The 11,567-nt window shown below is 42.3% G+C and overlaps 1 protein-coding gene and 1 long non-coding RNA gene across 2 annotated transcripts in view; one reads left to right on the top strand and one right to left on the bottom strand.

The window, feature by feature from the left end:
• The window catches only part of LOC119896743 (N6-adenosine-methyltransferase subunit METTL3-like), a 6,106-nt gene extending 728 nt beyond the window's left edge, over positions 1 to 5,378 (top strand). Inside the window, exons 2-11 of the mRNA XM_038710168.1 lie at positions 837 to 1,027; positions 1,182 to 1,625; positions 1,744 to 1,919; positions 2,905 to 3,118; positions 3,236 to 3,423; positions 4,199 to 4,237; positions 4,382 to 4,490; positions 4,635 to 4,700; positions 4,823 to 4,935; positions 5,101 to 5,378. Coding sequence (XP_038566096.1) covers positions 837 to 1,027; positions 1,182 to 1,625; positions 1,744 to 1,919; positions 2,905 to 3,118; positions 3,236 to 3,423; positions 4,199 to 4,237; positions 4,382 to 4,490; positions 4,635 to 4,700; positions 4,823 to 4,935; positions 5,101 to 5,215 — 1,655 coding nt within the window. The 3' untranslated portion in view covers positions 5,216 to 5,378. The remainder of the gene's footprint in view (positions 1 to 836; positions 1,028 to 1,181; positions 1,626 to 1,743; positions 1,920 to 2,904; positions 3,119 to 3,235; positions 3,424 to 4,198; positions 4,238 to 4,381; positions 4,491 to 4,634; positions 4,701 to 4,822; positions 4,936 to 5,100) is intronic.
• A 367-nt stretch (positions 5,379 to 5,745) lies between these two features.
• Positions 5,746 to 11,365, bottom strand: LOC119896745. The gene is made up of 3 exons (XR_005443278.1): positions 11,122 to 11,365; positions 6,983 to 7,077; positions 5,746 to 6,866 (listed from the first exon to the last, which is right to left on the bottom strand). It is a non-coding gene; the product is annotated as an uncharacterized LOC119896745 (long non-coding RNA).
• Between the last annotated feature and the right edge of the window lie 202 nt (positions 11,366 to 11,567).

Consider the following 11,567-nt stretch of genomic DNA (forward strand, 5'->3'; position numbering starts at 1 on the left):
CCAAGTTCATCTTCTTCAAATTGGTTGTTTTGTTTGACTAATCAGCCTGTTCCACCAGCTGTGTGTAAGTTCAAACATAACCTATTTATAAAATACATTAATACTAAGCTGTGATTTATGCATTTCTAAAATGGCTACACAACTGAGATAAGTTACAGCATAACTCTACATAACAACTAAATAGTTACACTTGCCCCATGCCAGCCAGATTTTAGCAGCTGATTTAGTTACAAACTCACTCTAGTAGTTTTATTAGGGCGTAAAGCCGACACTAGAGGCTTTACGCCCTAATAAAACTACTAGATAATTTAGGAGAGAACTTACACATAGCTGGTGGAACCCAGTGCAGATACCGAAATATATATTCACAATACTATCACAGAGAACAAACAAAACTATAAAAAGCAATTATTAATTTGCTGAAACATTTGAGAAGTCAGAACCAGTACACTGTAACTGCAACTAGAAATTATTCACACCTTTCGATAATTTTTCTGATTGTTTGGTTAACCATTTTGTGCATAAAATGGTGGAAAACCCTGATCAGAGTCCAGATAATGTCTTCCATGCAAATTGTTTTTGTCCATCAAACATGGTCAACTTTGTATTAATCAGATAAAAGCAGAAAGTCCTTTATATTTAAGGAACATTTCTGTTCAATGATCTAATAATCTGCATGTGCTTTGACATTAATGCAGGGAGACTGAAACGTGACACCAGCGTGTGTGCCAGTGTCAAATGCCAAAATCAAGATCAAAATTACCTGGAAGAATTTTTTAACATTAAAAACCTTTTTCAAAATGAGGGAGTTAACCACTGTTGTCTCCTCTCGTCAGACGGTGGAAGCAGTACAGAGGGATCCATGGCCAGGAGTGACAGCCCAGCTCCGTCAGCGCCGTTCCCCCCTCAGGAAGAGACGGAAAAACCACCAGACCCAGAACTAGAGAAGAGGCTGCTGGCCTATCTGTCTGATCTGAGCCTTCCCATGCCAATGGACTCCCTTGCCATCACAAACGATCTCAACAGTGTGAGTATTTTGTCTTAAGCACAGAAATGCTTGTGGTAAATAGTTTTATAGAAGGAAAATCAAATATGTTCCGTTGAGCTCGGCTGGGTCATATTTACAACTTTGTATTTTTACTTTTTAAATTCTGTCTCCTCTGTTTGAATCTCGCTCACAGTCTGAAACAGCCGTCACTCATGGATGCATCCAGAGTCTGCTGCTAAAATTCTCTGCTCAGGAGCTTATCGAGGTCAGGCAGCCCACCTCAGCCTCCTCCTCTGCCAATTCCTCCTCCTCAGTCGTGGTGGCAGTGGACCACACAAAACTGTGGGCTATGATCGGTTCTGGGGCTGGAGCCCAACGGACTGGAGTAAAGAGAAAAGCGGAAGATCAAACTCAACACAAAAGAACTCCGGGCTTCCCGCCCTCACTTCAGAGCTCTGCCTCTCCTCCGCACACTTCCTTCACCTCTCTGACACCTGCGGCTTCCTCCTCGCAGCTGGCCGGGCCTTCGGCATCAGGGAGCGGGAGCAGGAGCAGTAAAGGCCCTTCGTCTCATTTGGACATGGAGATAGAGAGCCTCCTGAACCAACAGTCCACCAAAGAGCAACAGAGCAAGAAGGTAAGAAGGATGAGGGTGCTGATGACCAATATCTTCTATCGTCTCTCACAGAACAAATGTGAAACGGCAAAGATCCGATGTTTGATTACTGATGGTGTGAATGTTATTTACGCTCTAGGTGAGCAGAGAAATTCTGGAGCTGCTCAATGCCAGCACAGCCAAGGAGCAGTCCATTGTGGAAAAGTTCCGGTCTCGCGGCCGAGCTCAGGTCCAAGAGTTTTGCGACCACGGGACCAAAGAGGACTGTGTACGCTCTGGGGACACACCTCAGCCGTGCACCAAGTTACACTTCCGGTCAGCATGGTTTAAAAACTTTTCTTGTCTGTATTTGTGTAAACAAAAAAATTTCACAGCAGAAATCTGACTGCACAGGTCAGATCTGATGACACCGGGGCACCCTGGTGGCTTAGGGGTGATTGCACAGACCGTGGACTGCAGTGCCCCTGATTTGCATTCACGGGGGGGAACATTGTTGCATGTCATTCCCCATCTGTCTTCCTCCTCATTTCCTGTCATCTCCCTACTATCACCCATCCAATGAAAGCACAATTGCCCCGAAAATATAAATATTTATTTTTTAACTCCCTTTGGCCTGCAGAGGTCACTATAATCAAGGTTTAAAAACACTACTAATGCTACAAATGCTAATAATGTAAATAAAGGTCCACATTTCAAACTTAGAAAGGCCTTACTGCAGTATTATCAGTTTCATTTCAAACAAATGGAAAAGAAAGATGCTCTTGTTTTGTCTCAAAATAAATTATTTGTGGAGTTTCTCCTCATCTGAAATGATGGTCTACAGTAGTGGTTAATGTAGACCCTACCTGGTAGTTTGAGAGCCCCCATAGAGGTCTTGCAATAAATCTTAGGGGTCATAAGATGAATAATGAGGTATGCAAGAATCAAAAACATATTCTGCAACATAAAATGTAGTTTCTTTTTAATACTTCTTACAATAGGATGATATTGGATTATTTTATCCCTTCAGCCTTTGAAAAATTGGTAATCAACCTAACAGAAGAGGTCACAAACTTCATTTTAAGGTAGGGTCACAAAAAGGTTGGGAAACACTTGTCTAAGGATAGAGGGTGTCTCTGGTTTAATAAACTTGCCTGAAATGTGTGCAGGGTTATTATATTTGCCCTTGTATTTTAACTCTTGTGATAAAATAGAAAATGTTAAGTGGTTTGGCTTAGTTAGTTTTTATTCAAACCTGAAACTGTTAAAATACAATTACATTACACATGTTTATGATGCTGTATTATATTTTCTCATTCAGTCGCATCATCAACAAGCACACAGACGAGAGCCTCGGCGACTGCTCCTTTCTCAACACGTGTTTCCACATGGACACCTGCAAATACGTCCACTATGAGATCGACAGCCCTCCAGAGGCCGAGGGGGGCCTGATGGGGCCGCAGGCCGGTACCACAGAGCTTGGACTCCATTCGGGGGATGCTGACAGCAACGTGGGGAAACTGTTCCCTTCACAGGTGAGGAAGAGAGGTGGAGGTGTGAGGAAAGAAGATGGGGTAGCAGAGCGAGAGGCAGATGGATGTTGATGTTCTATGGTGGGTTTTAAAATCTAAAGAGGGTGTTTTTCTTTGCAGTGGATCTGCTGTGATATCCGCTACCTGGACGTATCCATCCTCGGTAAGTTTGCGGTAGTGATGGCCGACCCTCCGTGGGACATCCACATGGAGCTACCCTACGGTACACTGACTGACGACGAGATGAGAAAACTCAACATCCCTATCCTGCAAGATGACGGCTTCCTCTTCCTGTGGGTCACCGGCAGGTAACTACAACAATCCAAACAGTGTCAAGAAGAGGCCTACTTCTTCATCATCAGGGCAGTATTCGGTTTTAAGAGGTCAACAGCAAGCACGAATGTCGAGGTCTGAAAAGTGAAGGCAGTGTGTGGAAGTACATGTATTATTTGAAATGGCTGTAAGGGGGCGACTCCACTGATTGCAGAAATAGGTGAAGATTGTAAAGAAGTCTATGAGAAAATTACTCTATTTCCCACTTGATTTATTTTCTCAGTAAACACTTTCGTAATGAGTTTATGTCCTCAGCTAAAATATGGCCACATCTGGTTCCAGAAAACCAAGATGGCAACGGCCAAAATGCCAAACTCGTCAAAATGGTAGTCCACAAACCAATGGGTGACGTCACGCCAACTATGTCCACTTTTTTTATACAGTCGGTGGTCAGCAACCACGCATCCATCCACGACTTGGTGTCCTACGATGTCAAGATGTCCGTGAACTAAACACAAACAGAACCTGTCGCTTGACTTAACTTTTTCAGCGACAAGCCAAAACAAACATTTTTACCTCTACTATATAAACTACAAAATGTCCCGCTGTGTATACTAGTATTTATTGTCTGTTTTCTGTACAGTATTCTCTCTGTAAAAGCTGTACGCTGTTCCCATTTTACCCCCCCAACACACACACACACACACACACATAAAAGTTAAAGCATGCCCAGTCAAATTAACCATTAGTGGGATTTATCATATTTAGAAATACTCAAACTCATCATCTGCCCATCTTCTATTCTTACAGGGCTATGGAGCTGGGCAGAGAGTGTCTCAGTCTCTGGGGGTAAGTCTTCTTCTGAAATACCATCAAAGCATCATTTTGTTAGAACACCATCTGATTTTATTTCTTATACATTTATTTATTTCTTATATATTTTCCTAGTTAATTTTTTTTATTTTACTTTCCTGCTTTACTTTCCCCTCTCAGCTACGACCGTGTCGATGAAATCATTTGGGTGAAAACCAACCAGCTTCAGAGAATCATCCGGACGGGAAGGACAGGCCATTGGCTGAACCACGGGAAGGAGCACTGTCTGGTGGGTTTGCTTGCCTCGGTTTTTATATACCATCTTACAGTATATATTTTAATATGTCTCTGTCACATACTGCTTGGATGAACCTGCTGAGCTCGAAGTTTGAGGGAAAATGTGAAACATACTATGTGATTTGTTTCTCTTTAGGTTGGTGTGAAGGGAAACCCTCAGGGGTTCAACAGAGGTTTGGACTGTGACGTCATTGTGGCAGAGGTAAATGACTATATCTTCTGTCATACTTTGTTGTATTAACCCCTGTATACGTTCCACTGCCTAAAAAGGTCACTTCTGTAATATGAAACAGACTCTACTGTTTTTCAAACACACACTTCCAGGTCCGTTCCACCAGTCACAAACCAGATGAGATCTACGGCATGATAGAGAGACTCTCGCCCGGCACCAGGAAGATTGAGCTTTTCGGTCGACCCCACAACGTCCAGCCCAACTGGTAAATTAATTTGCTTATAAACATTCCTCGGGGTATGGTGTCCTCGGTCACTGTGGAGTTAAATTCAGTTGTGGCCGTAACAACCCACAACGATCACGCTTTAAGTTACAGACAAAGTAACTGTTCTGAATTTTACACATATTGATTGAGCTTTTTTTGTCCCAGGGTAACTCTTGGAAACCAGCTCGATGGCATTCATCTCTTGGATCCTGAAGTTGTGGCGCGGTTTAAGAAGCGTTATCCAGATGGCGTCATCTCCAAACCCAAAAACATGCAGTGATGACTTTAGGAGTGGTCACAGGTTTGGAGAAGTTTGTCAAAGACTGTTTTCGTTTCCGTTTTTTATACCAGTGAACTAATTTCTTAAATAAATGTTGTTAACAAGATGCATTGTCTGTATTTTGGTTAAGAATGATTAAAACCATGTGAAGAACTAATGGGAATTACTTTTGGAGCAGTGTTTTCATCATCTCTGCACGTCACTGTATGTGATCCCCCTATTTAACACAGTAAAACTTCACATTCACCGTCAACAAAAACACTGGAGACATTTTCCATGTAAATGTTTTGTTATTTTGTTACTTGTCTTTTGACATGCTGTAGGTTTGAATAGCTGATTATTATTTTGCATCAAAAGGACAAGCGTTGACGTTTAAAATCTCAGCAGGTTTTTCACAGTCATTCATTTGGGATCTGAGCATGCATTCAAATCTGTTCATTTTAGGCAAACACACAACCCTGTCCACCCTAAAGATCTGCAAGTAGGCTCTGTTTAAAAAAAAAAAAAAAAAAAAAACATACATTTTAATATCGGACAATGCAGCCAGGAGTTTTATTTTTTTCTTTTTAATATAAAAGTATTAAAGAGAAGAAATTAGCCAGAGTGAGCAGGAGCCAAACATGACAAAATGCCTGTGCAGCTCAGTTTACTTAATGCTTTCCAAAGAGGAACTAACTAGAGGCAAAAAAACACAAACAGCTGCTCAGCGTCCTCAAACTTGGTCTGCAAATATTCTACAGTGTCAACATGACCCCTTTGCATTTATTCTAGGATTAGGGTTAGTGCCTTTCTATGAAACTTCTGTTTTGCAGTGTTTTAGTCAGTGTACTGTGGTTTAGTCACAGAGCAGGATTAGAAAGTAAACTCAGTCCTGGTTATGAAATGAAATGTCAACAGTAGGTTTAGAAACATGATTCAGTCACTAATTATGTTGACTGCTAATGATGAGGTTTAGACAGAGAGATTTGTCATTTTATTTTGAAGGTTAACTGCCTCATCCTGCTTTGCGAAACAAGTGCTATTTCACATGGGCCATCATCATCATCACTATTATTATTATTAAATGACATAAAAAATCAGCAGTTTTTCCCACAAATGTAGTTTAAAAGAAAAAAGTAATGCACGTTTTGGTGATGAATGCTGTAAACAAGTCTCTCTGTTGTCTTCTCATCAGTATCACGTCCGTCTGTGCAGTGGATCCCCTCTGTTTAGAGTTCTGTCATCTTAAAAAAAACCAAGTCTGCTTCAGTCTGTTTTCCCCTGTCCGTTGTTGAATCTGATTAGTCATTGAGACTTCTTTGTGGGCTTAATACGTGAGCTGTGCACAACTACTGTTGATCACATCTAATAGGTGACGGGAGATGCGTTTGCTCAGCTATCAGGCTCCCGGGTCTGCACCACGGCCTTCAAGCATCAATGAGAGACGGAAAACTTTGACACTGGAGTCCATTTATCTCCTCTGCAGCCCTCTGTCCTCCTCAGTAGGTGGCGTCCACTGCGTTGATGTTGCTGTCCAGCTGGTGTCTAAAAGACAGCCTGGCCTTGGTGGAGAAATATATCTGGGAGCCGCGACTCAGGCCTCCTGCTCCTTCGCTGTCGCTACCCCATGATGCAGTGGAGGACAGACGGGGCTTCGACTCCTCAATGGGAACTGAGGGGTAAAAGCCAGGGATAGAAAGTCAGTTGTTGTCAGGCCATACTATCATGAAATTACATTTTATTTATCTTTTTGTTTGGTCTACGTTTGATTTCTTTAACAGTCCTCACCTGCTGCTGGGGAATCTGTCTGCTCTTGCAGCGTTCTTTACAACGTCTATAGAAAGGAAAACACTGCAGCATCTTCACACCCATGGCGGAGACGTCTATAGAGACAGCAGAGTGAACAAGACATAAATATGGAAAAAAACACCCCCCCAAAATGATAGACCTTTTAATGCATGGGGACAAAACGGAGGTAAAGCTATCCCAAACTGCAACAGTGACAAACTCTCTCAAATATGAAGTGCGTTAAACGCATAATACAAAGTTCCCCAGGTTGCTCACTTCTCCTGTAGGGTCCATTTAAGCTGCCTTCTCACACTGACAGCAGGTCTGAGTGCCCAGGCCCGCTGACAGCTCCTTGTCTCATCACCAGGTCACAGTTTAATGGAATTATGATCATGCACTTCACTGACATGATAGCCTAATGTAAGCTGACAATATCACTGAACGGCACATTGTCCCAGCAACAAACCAATCTGTCAGTATGTACCGTGCCATCATCGTCATCCCGCACACTGCCTAATCCTAGGACAGGACGTCAACGGGCTACGGCAGCCAAAAAATTGTTAAGCCCTCTTCTGACAACCAAACCGATTTACATAGAGGTCATCTGATGTAAGCAAATTATGACTAACAGGCAGACACGTGCATACCTCAACTGAAAAGCTATTGTTTTACCAGCAATTGTGGTTTCCATTTAGACATAGATCTGCCCTTAATATACGCCCATAACTTCTGCAGGTACTTTCTAGTTCACTGAGCTACAATTCACTCAAATTCATAATTGCCCTGAGGACTGTCCCTCTTTCTGTGGCACCTCTGAATGATAAGATAAAGCCAAGGCCGCATGCCAGAGCTGTATTTACTCAGAGTGAAAAAAGGTATTTATTTTAGTCTAATCAGGTTAAGAAACAGGTCAGCTGAAATGGAGCAGAGGGATGTGATGGTTCTCAACAGTTTCTATTATATTTGTGCTGTGGGGATAAAAGAGGAGTTGTGTAGCTTTAATGTTTCCGCTCCAAATTACCTAAACTTGTATGTATAACTTTTACATGATCGAACATCAATAGCCACAAAAACAGCCTAATAAACAATTACTCTTGTCCCAAGTGAACAAAGGCAAAACACTACATGAACCATTTGTAGAGTCCTTCCATCATAAAAAACAAACAAAACAAAAATAGCTCTTGGGTCACGTTATGACAGGAGGTAATAAATTGTTGATAACATGATGGGATGGATGATTTTGTATAGAGCACATACCAGTGTTTCTTCAACAAGATCGTATCAAAGTCTTTCATTGAAAACAATCCTTTATTTTTTTATAAATGAGATTAAAACAAAAAATGTGTCACATCATCTAGGGGCAGGGCCAAATGATTAGTACAAAGAGACACAAAACAACTAGAAAGGGATGCAAAATAAGACACAATACGGCCCCAAAGAGACTAAAAACAAAGACAAAGAAATGCAAATACAGAGAGATTCAAAATGACCACAGAGAGAGTCAGCGTCTAAGTCAAAGTGCGATGAGAAAACCCAGTCATGTGATAAAGCGCTAAGCCCCATTGTTCATTAATCACAGATGGAAAGATTTGGATATCTGGTGTCAAACAGTAAACTGTGATTGCAACACACAGGAGTGTGCCAAACAGTGTTTGGTTAACATCTTTTTTCACTGTTTACTGCAGGATCCTCATGCTGCTTGACTCAGTGAGGCAATTTCATGAAGACGTGACAGCTTGCACATATGCAGTGTCACGGAGCTACTGTAGTATAGACAAGTCTGAAGGGAGGCTTGTGTCCACTAAGTGAAAAACTCACAGTCTCTCGTTTTTGGGGTACATTCACACTGAAAAAGCTCCCTATTCTCCTCCATTTCTTAACCATCTAATGCACCTCCCTCCTCATTTTCACTCAGGTGTGGCTTTGAAACCTTATCACTTTTACAGACAGTGAATTCATTATGGATAAGTCAGAGGTTCTGCCTGTGAAATGAGAACTCACAGCCTATAGCACACATTGTGAAGGAAAGAGAAAAGGTACAGGAGTGGCTGAGCATGTTTTTCCAGTTTTATTATTGCATTATAATATAAATCCTTTGTGTATTAATAACTCAGCGAGCATACTTTCTTTTTTAATAAAAACGTGTGCAAAGCAGTTCCACACACACAATATTAGGGCCATTGTCAGTGGTGAGGAATTTTGGACCCAGATTATGATTGGCTGTGGGGATCTGGCAGCACACAGCAGCCTGGGAGCCTGGAGGAGAAAAACAACCTCAGATGGCACACACATACTCAGAAAGCACAGAGACAATACCCACATTGACTACAGAGAGGAGGGCTAGAAGAAGACATAGATTTAGGTGGATGGGATTGGGATGAGCAGATGAAGATGAAAGGGGAAAGAATGAAGACCTAAGTGAGAAAGGAGAAGGAAGTTGTTCCCTTGAGTTCTTTTCCTCTTCATGCTTTCCTCAGACTGAAGGCGCCACCCTGCAGCCAGCTGATGTGGGCCATGTGCAAAACCTGAATAATGCGGTTTTACTTGTTCAGTCAGCGGTGGCACTGTACAAGCCACGAAAGTAGCTTGTGGCTTTTGGCTTGAGGTTTTAATAATTTTGAGTACATGTTTGTGCACGTTTGCGGGAACATTTGTGGGAGAGTTAAGCAACTTACTGTAAACGTGTTTACCAAGCATGACCCCTGTGCACATTCTCCATTTCCAAACATCAGTCAAACTCTCTGCCATACCTGGCAACACACCTGTTTTTATCTCACAAATTTTAAGGCCGTCTCCCGGCGCCCTCCAGCTTTGTTGATTTTCTCAGGAAACTCGTGTTATTTGTATGGCCCTCAAACTTTATTATGAATAATCGTCATACACAGATCCAAGTTTTGTCTGACGTCACTCAAGTTGCCAGACAGTCTGTGAAACACAATCCACAAACTACATATAATTTTAGCCCATCTGTCACCACAACCTGGCAACGTGGCAACCCGGCAACCCACAACCTGATCCAAGGGACGTGTGCACAGCTGCTCTCTGAACAGGCAATCATCATTTTCAAATGTCAGGGCAGGACGGCGTGCCACCTAAAACACCTGCAAATGTAAGCAGAGTTGGACTGAACAGTTTCAACTAACTGACCCTGATTGGGGCGGTGAGGAAGACTGAAGCTTAGTGTTCACTTAAAAAAATGCAAATCATTCCCAAGGGTTTTACTCTTTGTACACTCCTCTTAGTAAAATGCTGCAACACAGTCCCATAAAACATGTTTAATTTGAACACTTTTTTAATTGTGTGCCTCAGTTTAAACCTAAATATCTCAGTGGATCTTCCAATGTGTGCCACCAATGTACACATTAATAAAACCCTGACACACAGACATAACTGTTGTCCTCTGTGTAATAAAGAGTGCACCTTTATGATTCATGGTCCATGAAAGTTGTTTTTTTGAAATAACAATTAACTCTGCTTCAAAGGAAGGCTGACATAAAATATAGATTTAAAACATAAAAGCTCTCCAAGAAATGTAAAGAAAGTAATTTCTTCTTCCACCGCTATAGTTTTGTCATGTTTTGGTTGATTAACAGCCTTTAGTTTACACACTACATTCAGATGCGCGCGCCTCTGTGCGCGTGCAGGTGGAAGGTTGAATGAGACGCTATGCCAGACAGGATAATCTGAGCTTTCATGTGAAGCACTACAGCATCACTTATCTCTTAAACTGCGTGTTTACATATCCGAAGTGCCAAACAGAGAGGGAACATTGTCCATTAGGTCTTGCTGATCATTTAAATGTGGAGAAAATGTTGAAAGTGGCACATTTGAGGGTTTAACTTGCTCTCAAGTCGCGGACCAGTCAGTGATGCCACAAGTGGTTTCCTCTAACAGACAGTAGCCAGATCTCAGCACGGCTTATTTATGATCAGGAGCCCTCCCACGAACACACGTCCGGCTCCAAAACAAAAAAGCACCCTTATACACTTAAGCTGTTTTGATAAGAGGCCCTCAGCAGTGCTTTAGAAATCCTGAACTAGGCTATACAATCAGGTTGTATTCAGAAAGCAGCACTCTTATAAATATACTTTCACTTGAGGTTTAAATAGGCCTAGGTTAAATGGCATTAGTCTACCTACCTGGTGAAGTAAGGTTGGGCTTGATGACAGGCAGTAGGAAATGGATATTCTTGATGAATTCCTAGCTGAAATACGACTTGTCTCACTTGATGTGCGGTCTCTTGTCGCTTCCCTCATTAAAACGTGGTTCGGTGGGTGTCCTCGGGGCGCTGCCCGGTCCTGCACGTCCTCAACAGTGCGCCCAGACGCGTCCTCGTTGACAGTATATGAAGGGTTTGTGTGGCGCGCAGCGACTGCACTTTAAATAGCTAATCCCCACGGAGCGTGGTGAGCGAGTGGACACGCCTGCTTTCTCTCACACTCCCTCCCTCTGAGCTCCCGACGCTCCTTCTGCTGCCTCTCAACCATCCCACATGCACACACTTTCCTCCTGCATGCTTTGATTTGTTTTGCCACTACCTAATGTGTTGATAAAGATAACACAGCATATGACCAGAAATATCTTC

This window comes from Micropterus salmoides, unplaced genomic scaffold (assembly GCF_014851395.1).
Source record: "Micropterus salmoides isolate LMB-PRFRI ecotype aquatic unplaced genomic scaffold, ASM1485139v1 Ms_hic_scaffold_1022, whole genome shotgun sequence".
Classification (NCBI taxonomy): Eukaryota; Metazoa; Chordata; class Actinopteri; order Centrarchiformes; family Centrarchidae; genus Micropterus; species Micropterus salmoides.